A 26,988-nucleotide genomic window follows, 5' to 3' on the forward strand; every position below is an offset into this window, starting at 1 on the left:
CTCCAGTCTTTGCGCCACTACGAAAGATGTCTCTGATGTCCACCACCCTCCTGCTGGCGGTGATGAAGTGGCTGAGGACCTCCCTTTGAATGCAGGCAACAAGAGCTCTTTAGGTATTGTGCAGAGTAACTCTTTTGGCTGGCGTCAACGCTCCAGGGGTCAGAGAAGACAAAGATCTCGCTACCGCAATCTTCCTCCGGCTTCTAAGCCTCCGGCGGCAGGCAACCAGAACCCTTTGTGGGTTGCGAGACCTGTACCCCTGAGTCTGAACAATTTCTCGCTTCTGGCAGACCTGGATGGGGACGCTGTAGGTCCTTTCATGGCAGGTGATGATGAAGAAAATCAGCTTTTGGACACTTGCCCCGAGAAATTACACTTCGATGTTATGCCTCGCAGCAGGTCTCGTATGTCGGAGGATACTGCGATGGAAGTTTCTCTTCCTAGCTCTGTTGTGGCTGCAACATTGGAAAGCTACTCAATGCCCCCTTCGGGTGCTACTGCGCCTTTGCCTCGAGCCTCTTGCCTTCAAGGCCTTTTGGAAGTCAACGCTGACTCAGGGTTCTTAAAGTAGAGAGGCCTGGGGCCCACTACTGTTGATAACTCCACTACTTCGACTGGCTTGGGCCACGATGTACCATTTACCGGTTCACTTATTGCTGGTTCTCCTTGCCCTTCGCTTAAGGCGGTTCACCCATCTCCATCCGGGTCGGGTTCCCATCAGGTGCTTGCCCAAACCCATATTCAAGTTGGGCCTTCTTCTCTGCCGATCCCTCTGGCTCTAGTCTGAGACCCCCTTGCTATGCAAACCTCAGCTCTTCTCGCCACAGCTCCTACCACCGAAGGCATCGAAGTGAAACCAGGTCTCCAGCAGTCTTGAATCGCCTTTTGGAGTCTTCGTTGCCCCTCCTCCCCCTCCCTCAATGATTCGCGGCTTTCTGTGGAATTCTCGAGGCCTCAATTCTGCCTCGAAGCAAGCTACGTCGGGATCCAAAATTCGTGCCTCCCATGCTGCTTTTTGTTGTCTTCTTGAAACTCACATCAAGGAGCCAAATGCTGGAAAAATTCTCATGTCCTTAGCTCCTGGCTGGTCCTTTTAATCCAACTACTCCTCCCACCCAAATGGCCGAATCTGGTTTATCTGGGACCCCGCAAGCTTTCCATTGCTTTGCTTTCCTCTTCCGATCAGTTTATCCATCTCGCTTTTCGGATTGCCTAGGCAGTCTACCTATTTCTTTTCGGTCATCTATGCTCACGGTTGCCCAATTCAAAGGTCTCTCCTTTGGGACTGATCTGCGTTCCATCGCCAACAGCATAGGGACTCTCCCTTGGGGTTTGGGGGGAGATTTCAATGTTATCAGGTACTCCTCTGAGAAACAAGGAGGTTCGCACCTTGATTTGGAGGCTATGGAAAGTTTCAATGAGTGTCTCGATGATATAGGGGTAAATGACCTTCGGTGGACTGGTTTCCCTCTATCTTGGTGCAACAAGAGAGCAGGAAGTCACCGCATCTCTTGTAAGCTGGACAGAATTCTGGTTAATGAAGCTTGGTTCTCTTCTTTCCCTTCCTCTCTGGCTACCTTTGAGAACCCCGACATCTCTGATCACTCTCCTATAAATCTTACCATTCAGCCTTACACTTCTTTCGGCCCAAAATCCTTCAAGTATTTTGATATGTGGTCCTCTCATCCTTCCTTCTTGCCCACTGTTACTGAGGCCTGGGCAAAACCTGTTCTAGCCTTCTCTTCCCCTCTTGTGGCCTTTGCTAGAAAGCTTCGCAATGTAAAGGAGTCCCTTAAGAGCTGGAACAAGGCTACCTTTGGTGATATTTCCATTCAAGTTGCTGATTGCAAGGAGAGGCTCCTATCAGTTCAGGTGCAGCTGCAAACTGATATGCTGAATATTTCTCTTGCTGAATCTAAAAAGATCTCACTGTGGAGCTCAATACTTTGCTCTCTAGGGAAGAGAGCTTCTTAAAGCAAAAATCAAGAATCAAATGGCTTGATTTAGGCGACTCAAACAATGCTTACTTCCATCGGTCTGTCAAGGCAAATGTCAATGTTAACTCCATCATCCAGCTCACTTCCCCTGACGGCTCTATAGCTACCACTGTCAAGGATATAAAGGAGCTGGCTGTTAAGCACTTCAGTGACATTTTCAATGCTCCTCTTCCGGATCATGTTCCTCTGCAAAGTCAACTGCTAAACAAGTTTATTCCTGCCAGCCACTTGGAAGTTTTGAGTTCTATCCCCAAAGAAGAGGAGATTTTAGATGCAATTCGCTCCCTCAAGGTCTCGGGGGCTCCAGGGCCGGATGGTTTCAGCATGGGCTTCTTTCTTGCTGCCTGGGATATCATAAAGGAAGACCTCATAGCAGCCATTGCCAGCTTCTTCTTTAACCCCAGTCAGATTAAAGGGGTCAATCACACTTTCCTTTGTCTTATCTCGAAGAAGGAGGGTGCATCCTTGATGAATGACTATAGGCCCATTGCTCTCTGCAATATCATTTACAAGTTTATTGCAAAGATCTTAGCCAGAAGACTCATGAGTGTGGTTGATCTGCTGGTCAGTGAAAACCAATCAGCTTTCATCCCAGGCAGGAACATCTCTGACAACATCCTCCTTTGCAATGACTTAGTGAGAGGGTTTGACAGGAAAAATCATTCGCCCTCTATTCTCTTGAAGATTGACATTCACAAGGCTTTTGACTCTCTCAGATGGGATTTCATTTCTCAAGTTATGCTCAAGATGGGGTTCCCTATGCCTTTTGTCAACTGGATTAGTCACTGCATTTCCTCTCCCAAGTTCTCTGTTCTCCTCAATGGCAGCCCGGCAGGTTACTTTGGTGCTACTGTAGGCATTCGGCAGGGGTGCCCTTTATCTCCATACTTGTTCACCTTGGCTCTGGAAGTCCTCTCTAGACATTTGCAGTCTTGTACTGATCAGCAGCTCATTACTCCTATGCCCAAGACATAGCTTTAAAGCTTACCCACCTTGCTTTTGCAGATGACTTGATGATTTTCTCCAAAGCCTCCATAGCCTCGCTCGAGTGTATATTGCTTTGTCTTCGTCAATTCCATGCCACTTCAGGGCTCCGCATCAATCCTAACAAATCCCTCATCTTCTTCGCTGGTATTCTAGAATTGGAGAAAAGGGAGTTTCTGGACAGCTCGGGATTCCTTGAAGGCCATCTGCCAGTCAAATATCTGGATCTCCCTTTGATCCCAGCCAGGCTCTCTGCTCATCACTGCACTCCCATGTTGGATCTCATCAGGAAAAGGCTTTAGTTATGGAAAGCCAAGCTCCTTTCCTATGCTGGTAGACTGGTCTTCATCAGATCTGTCCTAGAAGCTTCCTACATCTACTGGTTCGGCATCTATGGGTTGCCGCAAGCAACAATTAAGTCCCTGGAATCCTTATTAGCTGCTTACCTCTGGAAAGGCTCTGACACGCCTAGGTTTCTCCACCCTCTCAAATGGGCTTCAGTCTGCCTCCCAAAAAAGGAGGGTGGTCTGGGTATCAGAAGGATCAAAGAAGCCAACCGGGCTGGTATTATCAAGCTCATTTGGAAGATAGCCTCTAAGAAAAAGAGCATTTGGGTTGACTGGGTTTACTCGAGACTCCTCCGACAAGACTCTATTTAGACTGGTACTGTCTCCTCTGAGGCTTCTTGGGTTTGGCGCAAGATCCTAGAAGCTCGTCATCTTGTTCAAAGTCACATCCACAATCACATAGGTGATGGGCTCTCCACCTCTCTTTGGCTGGACAACTGGCACCCTAAAGGAATATTACTCCACCTTGTCACCCCAAGGGTTATCTATGCTTCGGGTCTTCATAGGAAGGCACGGGTGGCTGATATTCTCCATCTTGATGATTGGGCTCCCCCCCCAACCTCCTCTCTGCAGTTAGCTCGTATCTGGAGTGAGCTTCAGTCTATCAGCAGAAGGTTGCCATCTAGGGGAGATAGTGTCTCTTGGAATGCAAACAACTGTCCTACATTCTCCTCTAAAGGAGCTTGGAACCTTATCCGGCAGAAAGGTCCGATGGCTATTTGGAGGAAGCTTCTGTGGTTCAGGCATCACATCCCTAGGGACTGCTTCACTGCTTGGAGGGTCTTCACTGAATGTCTTCCTACGCAAGCCTTCCTTCGCAGGCGGCACATCCAGGTGTGCAGTTCTTGCTACCTTTGTTGGAGCAACTCAGAAGACTTGGCTCACCTGTTCTTTGATTGTCCTGTCTCCAAGGCCATATGGAAAGGCATCCTCTCCAAATGTTGGCCTGCCCAAAGAAGGATTCTCAGTTTCTCTAGAGAATGGATTTGGGTTGACATGACCTTTGGAGGAACTTCTTTGTGTGATTCTGTGGGAAAGATGGCTTTCTGTGCTGCTCTTAGTCACATTTGGATGGAGAGGAATATTAGGAAATGGACCTCCAAATCGCGTACCTTTCAGCAGATATGGGATTCCATTTCCTTTGAAATCTCCTCAAAGCTGCTGTCTGCCCCTCCCTCTTTTTGTAAGGACACCCCAAGGAACAGGCTTATTGTTATCTCCTGGGGTCTCTCTAATGTTTCTCTCTCTTCTAGCTCCTGTTAGCTAAGGCTCTCCTTGACTTGGGCTCTTGTATTTCCCCTTTGGGGGCCCTTTTCTTTTTCTTTAGTGATTATATTCTTTATTCACCCATAAAAAAACTAACTCAGGTAAGGGAATTTGACCTTAATTTGGTGTGTTTATGAAATTAATTTCTGATTTGTTAAGCATGTCATACCATGCACTATTCTTACAACTCTAATCATATAGTTTATTAGTTTTTATTTCTTTGAATTAGATGTGTATGATTTAGGATGCATCTTCATATTGCATTGCATATATTATTGTTCTTGGAATTACATGGTTTATGATGATGGTACTAGACAGCTTACTGTATTACTCTTATTGAAACATATGCCATCATATTAGACTGCACATGGTTAGGACTGACATAAACTCAGTGCTACGACCCTTACCAACAAGGGTTGAGGTGTTGGATAACCTATGGTAGGTCCGATGTGTTCATACCGGAATGCCATTCACTGTCCCAGGTCCGATGTTTTCATATCGGAATGGGAATAAACAGTAGGGTTATCATTGGGGGTTCGCTGGGGTCCGATGTGTTCATTTCGGAACTGGCAGGTCCCCACTGTGGTAGAGTGGTATCGCTCTGGTGACCGACGTCTGGTTATGTGTTTCCGGGACTGAGGATATCATACCTACCATAGTAGCACTTATACCTCATGTAACTTAGTACTGTTGTTAGAAGCATACGTAGTTTAGATCATTCATCATAGACTATATGCATATGCTTGTTTGTTTCCCTTACTGGGCTCAGTGGAGCTCACCCCTGTGGTTAACCTTATTTTTCAGATACTACTTCTGTTATTACTGGTGTTTCTCTGGGAGCTACTTTTGCTCTGGATCTTCCTACTGGTTCTGGAGTTGAGGCTCCACTGTTTGTGGTGCACGATGCCTCGTTCACATGCGATGATTGTGCCTTCTCCTGATCCCTGGCCTGACAGGCTAGGCTATCTCTCCTTCTCTTTTTGTGTTTATAACACTTCTGTATAGTTATAGTATAGTTTTTGTTCAGTTATACCTTGTGATACTTTTGAGAACTGTAAAGCTGTAACACAAGTTTATCATTAATACAAATGCTTTATCATCTAGACTTCTCTTCTTATCGATGTTATCTCTACTACTTAATTGTTTCTCCTGCGTTTGATTACTGTATTTGTGACATATGTTTGTAAATAGGGTACTGCATTTGCGATCTTGGGGGATTAATTGGATGTCAGAGACATCTAGTCACACTTGGCCCTTATGAACTGGGCCGGGGTGTGACAGTACTAAAATTACAAATCATATATTCCGTCTTCATTCTACTAATCTTAAAGCCTCTTGCTTCCAAGGTTGACCTTCAAAGCTCTGACTTAGAGTTAATCCCTTCTTCTGTCTCATCCATCAAAACGATATCATCGGCAAAGAGCATGTACCAAGTACCAAACAAAGCACTAGTCTTAGCATCAATATCTAATTTATAATTGTATAAGTTCTCAACCACTTTTTGAACTGCAAATATCAGAGCTTGAGACATCCCAAGTTTGTGCTTGTATTGGTACTTGGGATTGAGATGGTATGCTGAAAACAATGCAAACTAGTCAACAACTAAGTTGAATTAGGGTGAATAAAGTAAAAACTCACCAGCCTTATGTAGTGGATGCATGAGCTGCCTCTCTCAATGATCTTCGATTATGGCAAGGAACTTTGAGGTACCCCATATGTACACTTCCTCCACTTTAATCTTCATCAAATCAATAGCTGCCCACAAGTGTGTTAGGGTGGGCTTCTTTTGTGAGTCCACAATTCTCAACACTTTGACGACCGATTCTAAGATCATGACAACCTTCTTCAGGTAATCTCAGAACTTGACAAGAGAAATCTCTCTTGGGCTGCCCGACCTCCACGAGAAGCAAACTCTGGCCACTCAAACAAATCCTCTGAAGTAAACATGGACGTAAGTCCTACCTTCTTTGTGTCAAAGCTCTTTAGAGCGATGTTGTTTGTGGCAAAGCGTGTCAGTCCTGGCCTCACCAAGTGCCCACCACACTTGCTCCTCAATATATATAGGGCATATCCAATGATTGTAGACAGACGTGGTCCCTTTTCTTGCATCTCTAAAACCGTTTTCACAAGCTTAAGGTGCCTATGTCCTTCAACATGAGATCGATGTAGTGGGCTGCACATGGAGTCCAGAAAAGTTGGTACCTGGGATTGTTCATGGGTGTTTCCCTGGGCTTTTTTAAGTTGCTCCTGTTGTCGGTGATAACCTGTACCACATTCTCCACCTCCACATCCTTTACCACCTCCTTCAACAACTGTTATATATATTTTGCATCCTTCTTCTGCTTGGATGCATCAACTAACTTTAAGAATATGGTCCTTCCATTGCAGTACACTATGAAGTTGATGAGGGACTGTTTAGTGGGTCCAATCCAACCGTCACACATTACTGTTACACCATATGATTCCCACATCAACTTCAACATGTCAATATAGTCCTGTGGCTCCTCGTGGTAGGACAAATAGGTATTGTATAGCTCATGATGTGGGCCCGTTCACTCTTGGGCCAATCCTACCTGGGCCACTTGGAGAAACCAACCCATACGTTCCCCTTCACATCAATCCACTTCTGTTTCTTGTCCTATATGGGAAAGACGATAGGATCCTGCTCAAGGATCTCAACGACTGGGTCACGGACTAGGGGTGGGGATGGGGCCCTTATACTGTGGCTCCTCGTAAATGGATTCTCTGCCTCTCTATGTCTCAACCTCTTCCTTCCCTGTGGTTGTGGCTTTGGCTCTGGCTCTGTTGGAGCCTGTCTAGATGAACCAGCTACCCTGATCATCTGCATCGATCTGTTCTGCTCCATCTGTGCCCTCCTTAATTGTGCAGCCTCTACCGCTGTGGTTGCGTCATCTAAATTTGGGTCGTCACTTTCATAATCATGAACCCCTAAATCAGGGATCCTCTCTAGGCATGCTTCCTTAAACTCTGCCCTGGCTGCCCTCTTGTCCTGTCTTTTCTGTAGCTTGCCTTTCATCAGTGTTGCCATGGCCTTCTTTATCTCACTTGGAACATTAGTGCAGCCCATGACATTTCTATTACCACCGGCAATATGCCATCAGTCTAGTGGCCCCACCTCCCATAAATTTTTTTTCCCCCATATTAATTGTACTGTGACTTCTTCTTGTCGGCTGAAAGGGGTATCCAATGCTTCCATGCATTGTCCTGCTTTCATGATCAGCCATTATGAACTTGTTGGTACACTTTTGCAACAAGAACACAAATTATTAACATACATACGTCAAATAAGGCTTCTAAAGTTGCAACGAAGCTTATTCTAAAATTTCCCTCAAGTCCTATTTTTTTTACCTAATTAATAATTTTTTAATTAAAAAAAAAAAAAGGAACATCACATTATTAATCAATTTTGGCTGAAAACATATTTCCGATATGTATTTTATAAATTTTCTTGAATTTTAAAACCAAAACAGAGTATTTTTTTTAAAAATGAATTTCATCAATTAATTTTGAAAAATCCAAAAATAAAAAAATAAAACCGGGAAAAAAAATTCCGACTCTGTCAAGCCGTAGATCAGCCAATGGTGTATAACATATATTAATTTGAAGTCCATCCATCACATATTAGCCCTATTTTTTTTTCTTTCAAAAATTTGTTGCGGGAAAGTCATTTTTTAAACTAGAAAAATTCAGTAAATAATTTATCAACTACTCAGTCTTATCCCAACTAAATGGTGTCAGCTCAATAAATAATTTAATAACCTAAAAAATAATCTGACTCCAAGAAGTCGTAGATCGGTATTCTATCTAACATATAAGAAATTGAAATGGAACTACCATGTCTATCAACGAATTCTTCCAAAAATTAGATTTGGGGGAAAAAACTCCATTACCTTCAAGCTCCAATCACACAAATTCAAGCTGTAGAAGGGTTGAATGTGTATGAGAATGCAAAAGAGTTGTGATCAATGAAGTGATTTGGGCAATAAATCAAAGTTTGTAAAATCCTCCTTGGCTGTGTTGAAACCTGCAGCACCTTGAGGTCTTGGTCGAAACATGACTGGTATCATGTTTTGATTGAGATATTTGAAATATAAGCATTGTTCGACCATGTTTCGGTTCAACCCAAGGTTTCAGTTTCGGTTGAAACCTATCAAAACTGGTGAAAACTTGGTACAAACCAGTTTCAACCCATGGTATTGTCTTGGGTAGCCTCAAAATCGAGACAGTTTCAACCGAAACTTGAAACCTTGAAACCAACTGCTACTAATGTTATCCATATTTGTAAAATGAAGAGAATAAAATAAAATTGAGTGAAAGATATTATCCTTCCAAATAAAATAAATTCCTAAAATCCTAGTAGATCCAGAAAACTAATTGAACCCGGTTCATCTTGGTCTGCATGGTCGGAAAGGTCAAGCAGGTTCTGCCAGGAATCTGCATCATGCTGTTTTTGATACCCTCACTCGTATGGGATTTCCTGAACACTCACCGAGTCTTCTTAGACCATATTCCAAGCTACTAGAGAGGCAGAAATTGCCTTTTGGATCTTCATGTTCCTTCAATTCTCTTTCCAACCATGCAAATCGTTGTGAGGATATTGAGTCCCATTCAGACCCTTTGGCTCTCACTTTGTCTTGGCAAAGCAAGCCTTTTAAAATACTCAATTATCATTTCGTAATATATTTTATCCTTGTTTTACATTTGCAATCTTATGGAGTTCTTTTTATTTCCATCTCTATCGTATCCATTTATGTTGAGATTTTTTATATTAAATTACCGATGATGTTCCATCTAAATCAGTGTCCCTCTCGTATTGTCATCAATCACTGATTGTTCTTCTACTGAGAGAGCCATACATTTGAGTTTTCGCACTTCTCTTTTGAATGTGATCATTGCATCTACCACTGTCATCTTCCCAGTTTTGGCCTTCCTGTATATTGATCTCCTTCTGTTGGTATTTTTGGTAAACTTCAATGTAATTTGATGAGGGTGGACCTTGGTTCAACGGTTAGGTTGCTCCATTGTGACCAAGTGGTCATGGGTTTGAGTCTCTGGAAATAGCCTCTCTGCGAAGTAGGGGTAAGGCTGCGTAAATTATTACCCTCCCCGAAGCCTCGTGCACTGGGTGCACGCCTCTACAATGTAATTTGACATTGAAGATTCAATTTTAATTGTAGCAGTGTTTGAATAAATCTTTGCTCATTATTACACTCTTCATTTAAAATTGTGAGATCATTCCTATCTTATGTTTTTTTTTCCCTTCTGGAATTGTTCAAGTAGATGTATGTATGCCACGGCCTAGAAATTCCAGCCTTGTTTATTTGATCTTTTTATTTATGCATCTAATTGGCACTTGGCAGGATCAATTTGACACCATAGATTTGTCAGACAATGAGATTGTTAAGCTCGAAAATTTTCCTTATCTGAGTCGTCTTGGTAGTTTGCTCATAAACAACAATAGAATTACTCGTATCAATCCTAATATCGGAGGTTAGTTGAATGCCACCATTTATTCGTTATTGTGTCTCTTTCTTTTTCTGCTAAAAATTCTTACGGTTATTTGATGGTTTTCTTTGAATTTGCAGAATACTTACCAAAACTACATACTCTGGTTCTTACAAACAACCGACTTGTTAACTTGGTAGAGATTGATCCTCTTGCATCTCTTCCAAAACTGCAGTTCCTTAGTCTGCTCGATAACAACATTACAAAGAAACCAAATTATCGGTTGTATGTGATCCACAAACTGAAATTTCTACGGCTGCTCGATTTCAAGAAGGTGAAATATAAGGTGAGATTCTTTTTGACTCCAAACTACGGATTTTAAGGTTTCATATTTGGCATGCATAGGAGCATTATAAACCTGTGCAACATGGCACATGTTGATGTCCTTGGTTGTTTGGCTGTGCCATCTCTGAAAGAACCCAGTAACATCTAAATCTCATTCTCCTGAACTCTCCAGCAAGTTGATTTTATTGGATCTTTTTCAAGCAACAACAATGCAAATCTTGGGGTGCATGTTAGGGTGATGCTTTCTATTTATTTTCTTGCTGCACTAATTATCTCTTTTTGATTATTTTTCAGTACTTTAGTCTGGGCAATGTGGCTTTTAACAAACTTGTTCTGTGTCATCTTCTGAGTTAGTGTAGCAAGGAGATATGTATGTGTCATGTTATGGCCGTGTCCCCGTCTCCCCACATGTTGAATACAGACTTGACACACACTAATCTGACATTTACGTCCACACCTACGACATGCAAATCCGGCCCCCCTCTCAAGAAAGATAAGAAAAAGAATGAGGAAGGTCTGAGAGAGGGAGCACCTGGAGCAGAGAGCTTGCATGCAGTAATAAAGCATATTATGTGTAGTGAGGAACACAAATTTTAATATTCATGGAGTGAAGCCTCTGCTTGTCAATTCTTAAGGTGGGCTGTATTGGTTTCTGAGCGCGTGTTTCTGTACCCTTCATGTTGTTCTGCATTTTATTTTCTTTTTAAATCTTTTCAAACTTCCATGCTTTCTTCACCCCCATAAGTTTTTGGTTTTGTTGTATTTTTTAGATAGATTTAGCCACCATGGAAAATATTTTTGGTTTTATTATGGATGAGGTTAGTCCCATAGAGAATGGTGGCAGTTCAAGCTGCGTTTGGAAACACTCCATGGAAGTATTTTTGTTGTTCTTTTGTTCCGCAGGAACAAAAAAAGAACAAAAACTTGTTTGGTAATGCCTGTTCATTTTTATGTTCCCACGGAACGAACTAGGCGTTGGGAGCAAAAATGAAGAGAAACAAGAAGCAAAATTGGAATTGTTCTGTTCTGGGAACAATTTGAAGGAAACGAGAAAAAGAAGCTTTTGACTTGAGCAGCCCATGCTTACCTCTGATCTCTCCCTTCGTGAGTCGTCTCTTGAGGCACCACCGATTTGTATTGTAGGATGTTTTGCTTTCCCGATCTGGTAAGCATCGCTAGCCATCTGACTCTCCCTTCTCTCTCTCTGAGCTCCCTCAACTTGCTCTTTAATTTCTTTCATCTCCCCATCTCCGTCTATCCGAGATCTCTTCCATCTCTCTCTTTCTCCGAGGTATTTTCTCCTTTCTGTCATTTGTGGTGTTTGTTTACTTCTTCAGCATTTCTTGGGCGATGCACAATATACCCGTGTTCTTGGCAGGCTGGAAGGATCCTTCGAATTATCTCCATCTGTCTGCGTTTTGGGATGCAACTTGGTGCAGCAGGTTTTGCGGTTGGGTTCTTGTGTACAATAGTAAGTTTGTTGTTGGCTTTCTTAACACTTCTTGTTCGAGTGCGGAATGTGATGGTGCAGAGGGCATTTATGATTATTGCGTTTAGGTTTTCGTTTTGGGCTGTGAAGATGGTTTATTCATTTAGATAATTGGAGGGCAGGATACTGAGTTCGTGGATTCTGGTCCTCGAGTTGGAAATGCGACTCTGTATTACATTGAGGTGTCCTGGTATTTTCGTTTTAATGTGAGGATTTTGTGCTAAAATTAAATTTTAATTGATTGGGAGATTTGGCATTACAATGTACTACTAATTTTGGGGCTTTTACATCTATTAGGAATAAATTTCAGTTTTCTTTTATCTGGGTTGAATTTTTGTTTCGATTGAAACATGATTATAGGAAAAGTTGCGAAAGTTGAATCCATTTTCTTTATAAATTTTTTGTTGGTCTTTTACTAGCTAATTCTTTTTAGATTTTGTGCTAAAATTAAATTTTAATCGATTGGGAGATTTGGCATTACAATGTACTACTAATTTTGGGGCTTTTACATCAATTAGGAATAAATTTCAGTTTTCTTTTATCTGGATTGAATTTTTGTTTCGATTGAAACATGATTATAGGAAAAGTTTAGATAGTTGAATCCATTTTCTTTATAAATTTTTTGTTGGTCATTTACTAGCTAATTCTTTTTAAGTTGGTTCACTCTTCCCTATTCCTCCCTCTTCTATCCCCTGCTGCGGTCATGGTTGAATCATTGGTGGAGGGTCTCCAAGAAAAAAAAGAGGAGCAATAAGGAACAATTATTGGCTATGGCCCATTATATTCCCATATATTTGAGGTTTCAGTCTTCAGATCCTTGAAGAGGAGAGGTCCCATGTTCCACTTAATAGGTAAAAGAAACAAATCTCTACTGTGTCCTTCCAGATTTTAATTTTTTTCTGTACATCACCAGGGTGAAGTCATTTCGATTGGGGACCAGGAGCTTTCATAAATTCATAGGGATAGGTATGGATAAGCCGTTCTAATGCAACCCGAGGTTCCAAAACCCTAGTTTTGGTTGCTATGGGCCCACAAGAATGATAAATATCTGAAGTCGAGTGTATAGTGGCAATTCCATAAATATTTTGAAGCTTAGAATCCTTGAATAAAAGGAAAACAGAATCTGGATCAAATGGTGAAAAGATTTTGAAGAGGGCTTTTCTGAAAATTTTAAAAATATGGGAATAAGCAGAATTGACTTTTTCTCCTAACATAATAGTTCTTACTGGACCCCACCCTTACCCCTTGATCCTGAGTCGTGTGAGAGCCCCCACCTGCCGCAATGGCTGGCCCACCGTCCTGGAGTGATTTCATCAGTCATCACCATTGGTCCCCCCTGTCCCCCTCCCTCTTCCCCTCGCCCTGGCCTATACCCCTCCCCGGGGTGTAGTTTGGAGTTTCCTGTTTGGTCAGTCTCGCATGCCTTTGGGGGAGGGTCTCCCTCCCCATTTTGTTTCCCCAACCATTGTTGAGAACTCTAAGGTCCTTCTATGTCCGTTTAGTTGCTGGACAACGAAGCAAGAAAATGGCAGAACTCCTTGGTCGGCCACTTCATTGGTAACTGAGTTCCCTTTGACATTGTCAAACTTTTGCTGGCTAAACAACGGAAAATGCATGGGAATCTGGATACTTACCTGATGGACAATGGGTTCTTCATATTCAAGTTCTTTGAGCAAAAAGACATGATCTGTACCTTAGAGGGAGGGCCCCTGGCACGTCAGTCGAAAACCCATCATCTTTCGGTAGTGCGACTGATTTCTGCAACTGCATCATGTCAACCTCAGCACCATCCCACTTGGGTTACCCTTCCTGGCCTTTCCCTGCATTTTTGTCGTGAAGGCGGTTATTGTTGGTTTGGAAGCCTTTGTACTCAGACGGGAGGACCAAGAAGATGGATAGGCTTACTTTTGCCAGAATCTGAGTGGAAGTGATGCAGACCCTAGCCTCCTCGAATTGAAGAAGCCACCCTAAGCCTAGGGTTTTAATAGGAGCCTTAGTTTAGTTTATTTCAGCTCTATACTTAGTTTTTATTTTGTGTTTTTAATTGAACCGGCTTAAATTTGTTGCATTCAATTGGTTCAATTGGTCTAATTTAAGTGAAGTGATCCTATTGGCTAAGAGGTTCTTATATCCTATTGGCTAGTAGGGAATCTTCTTTTATTTAAGTTGTTTTAAGTTGTCTTAAGTCATTAGGGGTGGATAAGTCTTTTTCTTTTAAAATTTTAAGTTATTTTTAAATTGGCCCACCTCTCCACGATTTAAGTGAGAGATTTGATTTGTAATAGATTTAGGAATAAGGCCTTGGCCTCTTATTTAATAAGAAATCATGGGAGAGGCTCCCGAACCTATTATGTTTAAGAAAATCGTGCTTTGCTGCTGGTGCTTCTCTTTTCTGAGAATTGCCTTGTGAGTAATATCAAGGTGGAAGGAAAAACCATGCCCCTTCTATTCTTATGAAGATTGATATCCACAAGGCCTTTGACTCGCTCAGGTGGGATTTCATTGCTCAAGTTATGATCAAGATTGGGTCCTATGGTCTTTGTCAATTGGATCTCCTCTTGCATCTCGACCCCAATGTTCTCGGTTCTGGTGAATGGCAGCCCCGGCTGGCTACTTTGGTGCTTCAATGGGTATTCGCCAAGGCTGCCCCCTCTCCCCCTACCTGTTTACTTTGGCTTTGGAAGTCCTCTCCTGAGAGATCCAGATTTGCACTGATCAGAAGCTTATCTCCCCAATGGCCAAGTGCAAAGCTTTCAAGCTTACTCATTTGGCCTTTGCGGACGACTTGATGTTTTTCTCAAAGGCATCGTTATCCTCCCTTGAGTCCATTTTGCTCTGTCTTCAGCACTTCCATGAGCTCTCTGGCCTTCGCATCAATCCGGCCAAGTCTTTATTATTCTTTGCAGGGGTTTCAGAGCTTGACAAATCAGCCTTCAGGGAGAAATCTGGCTTTCTTGAAGGCCGTCTGCCTGTCAAATACTTGGGCCTCCCTTTGATCCCGGCAAGGCTCTCTGCTCATCACTGTACCCCTATGCTTGATCTTATTAGGAAGAGGCTTCAACTTTGGAAGGGCAAGCTTCTCTCCTATGCTGGCAGATTGGTTCTCATCAAATCAGTAATGGAATCGTCTTACATTTATTGGTCAGGCATTTTTGGGCTTCTTCAATCTGTTATTAAATCCATGGAGTCCCTAATGGCCTCTTTTCTTTGGAAGGGCTCGGAATCAGCTAGATTCCTGCACCCTACCAGTTGGGCAGCTGTGTGTCTCCCTAAAAATGAAGGTGGCCTTGGCATTCGCAGAATAAAAGATGTGAACTCTGCGGGTATCATCAAGCTCATTTGGATGGTTGCCTCAAAGCAAAAGAGTATCTGGGTCGACTGGTTATATTCAGGACTTCTTAGACAAGACTCCATCTGGATTGCTTCAGCCTCCTCCGATGCCTCTTGGGTCTGGCGTAAGATCCCAGCTAGCCGTCCGCTGGTCCTTCAAGCTATTCGCTCTAGTATTGGTGATGGGCGCTCCACCTACCTGTGGTTGGACCACTGGCACCCTTTGGGAATCCTTCTCCATTTGGTCTCTCCAAGAACCATCTATGCTTCGGGTCTCCATAGGCTTTCTCTCGTGGCTGATATTATTGATCAAGCTGGCTGGTCCCCTCCTCCCTCTCCCTCCCTCAATCACATCTGGAATGAGCTCCACTCCATCAGTAGGAGGCCTTCTTATAGTGGTGACTGTGTTACTTGGAAGACCAGCTCCTCTTGCTCCTTCTCATCCAAGGCTGCCTGGAATCTCATCCGTCTGCATGGCCCTTTAGCTCCTTGGCGCAAGCTGCTCTGGTTCAAGCTCCACATCCCCCGCCACTGCTTCACAGCTTGGAGAATCTTCACCAAATGCCTCCCAACCCAGGCTTTTCTTCGCTCTAGGCAGATCTCAATCTCTCTTGCCTGTTGCCTCTGCTGGAACAATACTGAAGACTTGGATCACCTTTTTTTTGAGTGCCCTACTGTTGCTGCCATCTTGAAAGGCATCCTCTCCAAGTGCTGGCCTTCTCGAAGAAAAATCCTCCCTTTCTCAAGGGAATGGATCTGGATTGACATGATCTTCGCGGGCTGCTCTATTTGTGACACTGTTGGCCGATTAGCCTTTTGTGCAACTCTCAACCACATTGTGATGGAGCGCAATATCGGGAAATGGACCTCCAACACTCGCTCTTACCAGAAGATTTGGGATTCCATTTCCTTTGAAATTAAAGCAAAGTTATCGCTAGCTCCTCCTTCCAGTTGTTTTGACACCCAAGGAACAGGCTCATTGTTGATTCCTTGGGCCTATCAAATGTTTCTTTTGTTGCTTCAGCCGGCCGCTAGCTAGGCTAGGGCTTGGCTTTTATTTTTCTTTCTTCCCTCAGGGCCCCTTGTTTCTCTTTTCCCTTTTGGTAGTGAAATTCTTATTCACCAAAAAAAGAAAAGGTGGAAGGGCTGGTGGACTCCGGCGACTCCTTGCATCTTGTAGATCGGGAGGTCCTTTTTCTTCTGCAAGCTGATTCTACTTGCTGTTTTCAGATCCCCTGCAAAACAAGTAAGTTATTCATTTTTCCTGCAACTACCTTGCTGTTTCTCACCTTCTAACCTAGACCTACACTCCCAATTAATTCTTATGAACCCTAATTATTCTTAAACCAGTCCAGCCTTCATCCTTCATTAATTTTCATCCAAAATCTGACTACAACCCCCTCACAGCAGACCCTCCAGTTGAGTGCCATATCTGCCCCCATTCCAACAGCTAAACCCTAATCCCCCTCTTCCCCATTAAAACCTAAAACTTCTAGAATCTGTCCAGATCTAACCAACCATCCAAACCACACCAAACTTCAACCGAACCAACCTCCCCATACCAGTGACACTCGGCCAGAACCCCTTGACCTAAATCCCCTTGAAAACCCTAAATCCCATCATCCCCTTCATTCCCAAAACCCGAAACCCTAACCTAGAATTTCTGAAATTTAAAAAACTTATTCAAACCTAACCAAACCTAGTTCATTAAGACCTTTAAACCTGCATAATAAAATCCTATAAACCCCATTACTATTAGTTAACCCTAACCCTAATTTATGCCCTATTTAGCCTAAGCTGCCACTCGACCAGCCTTGTTAGGTGAACCCATTAGCCTGGATCCTAGTGGGATTACTCCTACCTAGGACTACATCAGGAAGTCTCAGCTGAAGTTACTTCTCCGACCTCCATTATTGTGGTTGAAGATGATGGACATTCATTCAAGCAAGACGTGTGCTTCAAGTGGCTCCCTCCCCATTGCCAAGCTTGCAAGGTCTTTGGACACTACCCTAACAAATGCTCCCTTATCCTAGTTGCCACCGTTGAGCCCCTCCATCCAAGAGGTGCCTTTGCCAATGCACCCCGCAACCCCATCTCAGGTCCAAAGCCTTCCGATTACCAATGATCAATCATTTTCAACCCTTCTCTTTGTTGATGACAACTGATGTTCTCTTCTCAAGGTTCCTGTCACCACTGCCATCTCCTCCCCTCCTGTTCGTTAGAGATGTAAACGGAACGGATTCGAATCGATTATAACAATATTCACATTCACATTCGAATTCGATAAACAAAAATATCTGAATTCGGCTCTGTATCCGGCCGATATGTTAAATCTCTGTTCGAATTCGAATTCAAGCATTTAACCGATATTTGGAATCTGTGGATCTCGGCTGCATCACTTCAGAAGCCCTTGCATTATTTTATAAAAATAATATATTTAATTATCGGATACTTAAACGATTCGGATAATATCTTGTTCAAAAATGAGATATCCGTATTTGTATTCGTTTAATTTTCAGGTGGATTCAGATAATTTCCGGGTATCAATTTTTTGAATACGAATGCCCCTAAACGGTTACAGACACGAATCGAATACGGATTTTAGACTATCCGTTTACATCCCTAGTTTTTGTTCGCCTCTTGACCAGTTCCAATCACCTAGTCGATGCCTTTGTTACTACGATGCACTAGCCATCCAAGGACCTTGCGGCCTCTACTCCTTTGACCTTTCTTCCGCTGCCCTCTTCCTTCTTCGAGAAGCTCCACTCACCTCTCTCCTCCCCTCCTATTTTATCCCTCCCTACCCCATCTTTTGGCGGACCCCACCACTTCCGAAACTCATTAAACCCAATCCCATTCACCCATCAACTGTCATAACCCTCGCCATGCCACGTCGGTGAACCGTACCAACCAAACCAAACCTAACCTCAATCTGTTGGGTTGGCCCTCCCTACCATCCCAAACCAAGCCCATCATTACCTTGCTGGGTCAGCCCCAACAGGGTATCATTCAAGCCAAACCCACCGGTTTCTCTAATTCATAACCCAAACCCTGCTGCCCTGGAATCCGGGTATGCTTGCCTGACCCATGGAACTCCCTATTCGTCTTCCTCACCTTCCTCATTTGTGCATATGCCCATACACAAAAACTCGCCTCCTCAAGGATCCTCGCCTCCTCTCTCCTACCCTTAGGCTGCTCCCCTCCAAAGTACCTCTCTCCCTCTCCTTCCCCCTCCACCAACCACTGCCCCCCATCTAGGAATACCAATGTCATCGTTCCAGCAATCCTTCCTTATCCTGCCAGGCTACCTATAGTCCTAGATCCGTGGGGCTCTTGAAGCACTCTTCTTGCACTGTAACACGAACTAAGATGTGTCATTCGGGATAGTCAAGGACTATTCCTCCTCCAAGCAGGCTGAAGTACGCTCACGCATCGAAAACTAGTATGCTGTTTTTTGTTGCCTGGTTGAAACCAGAGTTAAAGAGGCAAATGTTCCTTGTATTGCTTCCTTTTGGTTTTGTATGAATAAAAAATTCATTACCAAACATAGTTGTCATGGCGTCCTGGCGCTGGAGAGGGCTGCATGGCGACCTACGCCATGGCGACCCTCTTTGATTTCTTCTTCCTGACTCTCTTTCCCTCTTCGATTTCTTCTTCCTGTCTTCGATTTCTTCTTCCCTCTTCGATTTCTTCTTTCCCTCTTCAATTTCTTCTTCCTGTCTTCTTTCCCTCTTCGATTTCTTTCGATTTCTTCTTTCCCTCTTCGATTTCTTCTTCGATTTCTGAATTTTCTTCTTAAAACTTGAGAAACAATAGAGAAAAAATAAAACATGGCTTGAGTATACATCTATTAACACATTAAAAATAGAGAAAATAAAAAATAAAACATGGTCGACATGCTCGCCATGGCAACGCCATGGCGGGCGACATGTCGATATATCGACGTGACACCCCTCCACCGACTTGGATCGCCGTGACGCCGTGACAACTATGTTACCAAAGGAAAGAGAAGAGGGGAGGGAGAAAAGTCAGAAAACAATACTTACAAGACCCTGCCTTTGCAGAGAGAGGGAGACAACAACCTAAAAAAGAGAAGGGGAAAGATTGCAATAAACTACAAACAGACAAATATAGGGGGACAGCGCAATAGGAGGGGGCAAAACAAGCAAAGATCAAACAACAGATAAGACCCAAAACTGCTGGAAAGATCTGAGCTTTACAGACCAGCTTGAGAGATTGCGCTCGATCCAAAAGAAGAAGATAGCCACAATCAATGTGGGCTAACCCACCATTACACAACAAAACTACATGCTAGAGCTTGAATCAAGATTGAACTTCTTCTTGATAGAGCGAGGGATGAAGACCTTGAGAAAACCAGAAGTAGCAAGAGCCTCATAGGGCTTGGAAACGAAGAGGCTTGTTGGAACAACTTCTTGGGATATGAAGGGGAGCTACAAAGACTCCAACTGTAAAAACAAAAGGTGGGGGGGACTATCTAGGCCTGGAGGGGGTGAGGGGTTGAATAGAGGGAGGGAGAGGAGCCTAGTGGGGAAGGGAGGAAGATTTGTGGGAGGAGGGAGCGGACCCCTGCACAGAAAAAGAAGGGGGAGGGGCCTCAGCAGAGGCAGGGGAAGAGGAGACATGCTGAGTTAGATGATGATGGTCCAGAGTGGTGGATGGAGGGTGGGCTAGCTACAGGGTGGTCTCGTAGGCTAGGACAGTAGCCTGATGATTGACGGGCCCATCGGGACTAAGATGGGTAGATGGCATTACTAGTTGGGCCCTAGGTGAGAGAGGTGGCAAAGAGGCAGGGAGGGTGAGCAGTTAGGGGGCTGGGCTGAGTGATTTACTCATTGCATTGAGGGAGGGTTTGAGAAGGAGATGGGTTGGGCCGAGAAGGTATCCCATAGGAAGCAGAATGAGGGTGAGGAGAAGTGGTTTGGAGGTGAGATGGGCTGGGTCAAGAGCTAGGGCCAACACGAGAGGAAGTAACAGATGGGGGTGGAAGAGGTAAGAAAGGAGCATTACTTGTGGGCCCCACCCCATGGCAATTAAAGGAAGAGGAAGGAGGGGGAGGGTAGAAGTGAATGTGTAACGACCTGAACCCAAACAAGGTAAAAGGTACTGCCCTCACGGGCATTGATCAAATGATCTTCTATATGCCTCAATTTATTATCACAACTCCCATATAACATAACATACACAGCGGAAGACTTACTAATTGGAGTTGGATATACCTCATAGTTCAAAAGAGTATTTACAAACAAACAATAACATTGGTGGCAAAAGGGGGAGATTGTTAGGGAAATGCAAATGGCCTTATACACTCCAAGTCATCTCCATGGTGACATAGGTGTTTTGATGATAACAAATAAGACCATCCTTGGACTAATGCTTGTGTTCTGAACAAAGTTCTCTCTATCGCCTGATCCTCTTTGATGATGCGATGACCTCCAACCCTTCCCATCCTCCTCGCCGAAAAACTCCTCCCCAACCTCCACCACCACCCCCTCTCCAACCGCCACCCCCATTCTCTGCCCCCCGGTACCACCATCTCCTCCCCCACGTCCACCTCCATTCCCCCAACCTCTACCCCCATTCACCCCACTATCTCGTCTCTCTCTCCTGGCTCCAACCCCCCTCTAGGACCGCAATCTTGGGCCTCTCATCTCTCAACCATCATCCTCTTCAACCTCTCGTCTTTCACTGCATTTCGTTCAGCCTGCCTCCTCTGCTGATGGTTCCTCCTTTGCCCTTTGTCCATCCAATATTCTGTCCCCTGAAATTTTTAAGTGGCAGTCCTGCCTTGTTGGACATTTCCTGGGCTCTCGCCCTTCATTCAACATTGTTAAGGCCTCCTTAACCTAACAGTGAAAAGCTCATGGCATTCTTGACACCTTCCTCCTTGAAAATGGTGTCTTCATTTTTAAATTCTTCTTCGACGAGGCCAAAACGCGAGCCTTGGACGGTGCCCCCTGGCTTATTGGCTCCAAGCCAATTTTCCTTCGCCAGTGGAACCCTTACTTTTAACTCCACAAGGTCGACCTCAGCCCTATTCCCTTATGGGTTGCCCTCCCTGGACTTCCTCTACAATATTGGAGCTCCGAAGGCTTTAGCAGAATTGGTTTTGTCTTGGGCTACCCCCTGTACTCTGATGCTTGTACTCGTCGCTTGGATAGGCTGTCTTATGCTAGGCTGTGCATTGACTTCTCTGCCGACAACCCACCCCCTTCTTCCTTCACTATTGTGGAAGAAGATGGGTTCTCTTTCGAACAACTTGTCAAGTACGATTGGCTCCCCCCCTACTGCATCCATTGCAAAGTCTTTGGCAGTCCTCCATCAATTGCTCCGGCAAAGCTGCAATCTCAGTACCTGAAAGCAATGCTACTTCCACTGTTCCTGATGACTATTATGCATCCACTGCCCCCGTAGACTTGCAGGAATCTTCAGCACCGCTGGTCTCTCACTTGGTTCCATCGTCGACTCCAACCTCTGCTCCGATGGAAACAACAAGCTCCTACAACTCTCTGTCGTCCTCTCCGATTCCATCGTCAACTCCAGAAATTATTCCGATGGAATTGACTGGACCCCTGGCCTTGCTGGCTTCTTCTATGGTTCCATCGTCGACCTCAGCACCTCCTCCGATGGAATCTGCTGTTTCCACAGTCTTGGAGAACTAGCCTAGACCATTGGCCCTTGCTTCGATCGAGTCGCTTCAACGTGGACGATCTCCTTCCCGTCGTTGCTGCCGGAACAACCCCCTTCGACGAAACCGTGACAAATCTTCACCTCTTGCAGAGCCCTCGATCACTGCCCTTGATATCGGCATTGCTTCTGGCTCTGGGATTAGCTGCTAAAGCCCTCGACTTGTCGCTGCTGGTGCCTCACCAACCTCGGCTGGAAGATACGCCTGACCTCACGATCTCCTCCTTACCGGAAATGGTCTCCTGCAGACCTGATATTGTCTCTGAGAGTGACCTGGGTTTCGCCCCTTGCCATTTGCGCGATAGTTGCTCGAGCGGTTTGCCACGGTTTGTAACCCCCCTCTCCTTTGTCTTGTTTTATTCCCCCATCCCCAAGTTCTTTTACGTTTATACCCCCCACCCCCTAATTCTTTTACTTTACTACCCCCGCTTTTACCCACCCCCATTTTGGCCCCAACACATCACCGACCCCCCCTTCACCTTTCTCGTCCGTGTGAGCTTCAGCCCACCACCGTGCTTGGCCCATCTTCTCGGCCCAATTCACCACCTCTCTCCCCCTCTTACCCTCACTCCAGTAACCAGGCCCACCCGAATCCCAATACCCAGCCCATCTCCTTCTGTAATTATAACCTTCCCATCTGCCAACCCCTAGCCCACTTATATCAACTATCCTACCCCAATCCTAAGCCCACCACCGAGCCCAACCCCTCACTCAACCTCAGCTCCAACTCCTTTGACTAGCTCTGTGCCCCCCAAACCCTCTCCCGATCCACCTCTGTGCCCCCCATCCCTTCTGTAGAACCCCCTTTGTCCCCACCCCCCCTTGCCCTTCCCAGTTAGCTCGTTCGGTTTGGTTCCACCCCTTCCTTCCTGGGGTGGCTCTACCCCTCCCTTCTCGTAGACCCCTTGTAGCCAGCCCTGCTGTTGCCTTCGCCCGCAGGCGTTACAGGAGCACTCCTCCTAGGATTTCGGTGCCCCCCCCTTCCCTCTAGTCTCCATATCTTTTGGTTTTATTTGGAATGTCCGTGGCCTTAATTCCTTGGCCAAGCATCCCAAGATTCATTCCTTCATTAAATTCTCCAACTCTTCCTTCTGTGCTCTCCCTTAGACCCGTGTCCTTCAGGACAACGCGTCCCGCATCGCTGCCTCCGTTGCTCCTTTCTATCCAATTATAATCACTCTCCTTCTGGCAGGATCTGGATTCTCTGGGATCCTGCCAGGCTCAGTATCTCCCTCTCCCACTCCTCTTCCCAATTTATCCATCTCCATCTCTCTTTTCACAACTCTCCCTCCCCTTTCTATATCTTTGTGGTCTACGCTTGTAACCAGGCCATTGACCGTCTTCCCCTTTGGACCGATCTCTCCCTCCTCAAGGTCGGTATGGACTCCCTCCCCTGGGGAATCGGCGGAGACATTAATGTGGTCCGTTCGCAGCTTGAGAAAGTTGGCGGCAGATCCATTGATCTCTCGGCGGTGGATCCCTTCAAGGATTGCATTGAGGATCTCGACCTTCGTTGGTCAGGCTCCCCCCTCACTTGGCACAATCGTCGTGTCGGTCCGGACCGTATCGCCTGTAAACTTGACCGGTTCCTTACCAATGAAGGTTGGCGTATCCCGATCTCGGCCCCTTCGCAGCCCTTTATTGCCCTTGCTAGAAAGCTTCGCAACACCAAAGCGGCCCTCCGCGGTTGGAATCTCTCCACCTTCGGCAATATCCCATCCAGGCTTTCTTCCTGTAGGTCAGATCTTTCATCGGTCCAATTTAAGCTCTAGTCGGATCCTCTCAACTCGGTCTTTGCCGCTGATGAAAAGCGTCTCTCCGAAGAGCTCTCTTCCCTCTCCTTGCTCGAGGAGAGCTTCTTGCGTCCGAAATCCCGTTCTAAGTGGTTTGAACTGGGAGATTCGAATTCTGCCTATTTCCATTGCTCTCTTAAAGCCAGGCAGAACTCCCACTCCATCTCCCAGCTCACCGCCGCTGATGGATCATCCCTTACCTCCCCCACTGATATTAAAGAGGCTGCCTCCTCCTTCTTCTCCTCTCTCTTCAGCCCCTCCCTCCCTCACCCTACCCCTATCCCGTTGGGGCTCATTGATAAATTCATCCCCTCTTCTCTCTTCGATTCCCTCATTGCCATCCCCTCCGATGAGGAAATCTCTTTGGCCGTTCTCTCCCACAAGGCCAACAAAGCCGTTGATCCAGATGGCTTCAGCACAAGCTTTTTTCTCAGCCGCTGGGACTCTATCAAAGGGGAGGTGTTCAAAGCTATCCCCAGTTTCTTCTTCAAACCGGGTCAGCTTCCTCAGGTCAACCAGACCTTCATTTGCCTCATCCCCAAAAAAGACGGGGCTTCCTCTCTGTTCGATTTTAGGCCCATCTCCCTCTACAACCTCATCTTCAAGTTCATCGCTAAGATTCTCGCCAACCGAATCGAGCTTGTCATCCCCTCTCTTGTCAGTCCCAAGCAATCGGCCTTCATTTCTGGCCAAAGCATTGCGGACAACATCATTCTATGCTCTGAGATTGTTCGTGGTTTTGACCGCAAATCTCACTCCCCCGCAGCCCTCCTGAAAATAGATCTCCACAAGGCCTTTGACTCGATCCGTTGGGACTTCATTTGTGAGGCTCTCACCCTCATGGGTTTCCCCCCAGTCTTTGTTCGCTGGATCTATGCGTGCATCTCTTCCCCTTCCTTCTCTGTGCTAGTTAATGGCACCCCTGCAGGCTTCTTCCACTCCAAAGCTGGCATCAGCCAAGGCTGCCCTCTCTCTCCTTTCCTCTTCTCCCTTGCTTTGGAAGTCCTGTCCAGAAGCCTCCAAGCCAAGACGGACCTCCACCTCATTTCTCCCCTCCTTAAATGCCAACACATCAATCTTTCCCATATGGCCCTTGCAGACGACCTGATGATCTTCTCCAAGGCCTCCCACTCCTCTATCTCTGCCATCATCGACTATCTTCATCTCTTTGAGTCTCTCTCCGGTCTTCATGTCTATCTCCTCAAGTCCAAAATCTTCCTTTCTGGTATCTCGGATTCCTCCAAAGAGGCTCTTCGTCAGCTCATTGGCTTCACTATTGGCTCCCTTCCTGTCACCTACCTAGGCCTTCCCCTGATTACTGCCAGGTTTTCTAGCCTCCATTGTACTCCTATGCTCGATAACATTCGCAAGCACCTCCAACTCTGGAAAGGTAAGCTCCTCTCCTATGCTGGAAGACTCGAATGTATTCGATCGGTCCTCCAAGCATCTTACATCTACTGGACCGGTATTTTCAACATCCCTAATTCCACCACCAGGGCCATTGAACGCATCTTCTGTGGCTTCTTCTGGTAAGGAAAAGATACCACCAGATTTCTTCACCCTACCAGCTGGGAGTCCATCTGTCTTCCTAAATCAGAGGGTGGTCTGGGAATTCGTCGCATTCGTGACTCTAACATGGCAGGCATTCTCAAGCTTCTGTGGAAAATCGCCTCCCACCACGACTCTATCTGGGTCACCTGGGTCCGATCCTACCTCCTCAAGTCTGACTCCATTTGGACAGTTAAAACCCTGTCTGACTCCTCTTAGATCTGGAGGAAGATCCTCTCCCTCCGCCCCCTTGCCCTCCAGGGAATCTCTTGCTCCATTGTGGATGGCTCATCCACTTCCCTCTGGCTTGACCTTGGCACTCTCTTGGGATCCTCTACAATCTGCTTGGTCCTAGAGCCATCTATTCCTCTGGCCTCCCCAAGGATTCAGAGGTCTCCACCCTCATTTCTGAAGGCCGCTGGTCTCCCCCTCCTAACCTTAACACAACCATCATCACTCAGATCTGGGCAACTCTCCCCCCCATCCAGCCAAGCTCTACCCTTCTTGCGGACCGGGTCAACTGGCTTCCCTCTTCCAAAGGCATCTTCACTTCTTCTTCTGCTTGGGATCTCTCTAGGGACCCTAGCCCTCCTGTTCCCTGGCACAACCTAGTCTGGTTCAAGGGCCACATTCCCCGCCACAGCCTCACTGTTTGGAGATCCCTCAGAAACTGCCTGCCCACCCAAGCCTTCCTCATCCACCACACCATCCTAGCTTCCCCCTCTTGTAACCTTTGCTGGATTGGCCGAGAAGACATCACACACCTCTTCTTTGACTGCCCCTTCACCTCCACCATCTGGAACTAGGCCTTGTCTTCTATCTAGCCGCGGACCAGAAGAGTTAGGAGTTTCGACCGTGAGTGGCTTTGGCTGCTCAAGAATTTCCCTGGGAACTCTATTTGTGACACTATTGGGAAGCTTGTTTTTAGTGCTGTAGTTCACCATATCTGGTTGGAAAGGAATATTAGGAGATGGACTTCCAAATCTAGATCTTTCGATACAATTTGGAAAGCCATCTCCTCTGATGTTTCTTGCAAGCTTAGCTGTATCCGACGGCGACATTGTAAAGATAACTTCAGGAATAGGCACATTTTGATTTTTTGGGGCCTTGATATTGCCCTTTTGCGGACCCCCTCCTCTGCGTAGGCTTGCTGGCCGCGTCCCCCCCGCCTTTTCTCTCTTTCCCTTCTCTCTTTCTTTTCTTTCCTTCTTGTACATTTGTTCCCCTTTCCTTTCCCCCTTTTGGGGTTCGGTAATATATTCATTTACCAAAAAAATAACACTGGTGGCAGATATTTGCATTAAGTATCACAAGTTATTACATATTTGTTACATTTCTCTTACTTCTTGAACATATCCTATATGTTCTTACAAACAAAAGCATATTAGCAACCCTCAACGGCTAATCAGTCCTGTCTCTCAAGTTTATGCACCTGACGCACAAACATCCATTTGTATCTGGTTCAGTATGTACACACTCTCCTACCATACTAAAATTGTAAACGTTGTGGGAGAACATACTAAAATTGTAAACGTGTACATGTGTATATACATTTAATCAGAACACAGGTTTACTGTTGGGTTAAGTCAAGTCAATAGTGTACCACCAAATGTGCATATAAATGTTGAGGTAAATTAGGCTTTGCATCATCTCAGATAGATCACATGATCATGGGGACATGCTCTGTCATTAACTCTCTTTACTAGACCACATGATCC

General features: G+C 45.3%; 1 protein-coding gene across 2 annotated transcripts in view; it reads left to right on the forward strand.

Annotated features, from left to right (window-relative positions):
* The window catches only part of LOC122670962 (U2 small nuclear ribonucleoprotein A'-like), a 79,043-nt gene that overhangs the window by 12,941 nt on the left and 39,114 nt on the right, over positions 1 to 26,988 (forward strand). For both annotated transcript variants that reach the window (XM_043868018.1, XM_043868019.1), the window contains exons 3-4: positions 9,976 to 10,105; positions 10,201 to 10,406. In XM_043868018.1, coding sequence (XP_043723953.1) covers positions 9,976 to 10,105; positions 10,201 to 10,406 — 336 coding nt within the window. The remainder of the gene's footprint in view (positions 1 to 9,975; positions 10,106 to 10,200; positions 10,407 to 26,988) is intronic.

Source organism: Telopea speciosissima, chromosome 8, assembly GCF_018873765.1.
Source record: "Telopea speciosissima isolate NSW1024214 ecotype Mountain lineage chromosome 8, Tspe_v1, whole genome shotgun sequence".
NCBI lineage: Eukaryota > Viridiplantae > Streptophyta > Magnoliopsida > Proteales > Proteaceae > Telopea > Telopea speciosissima.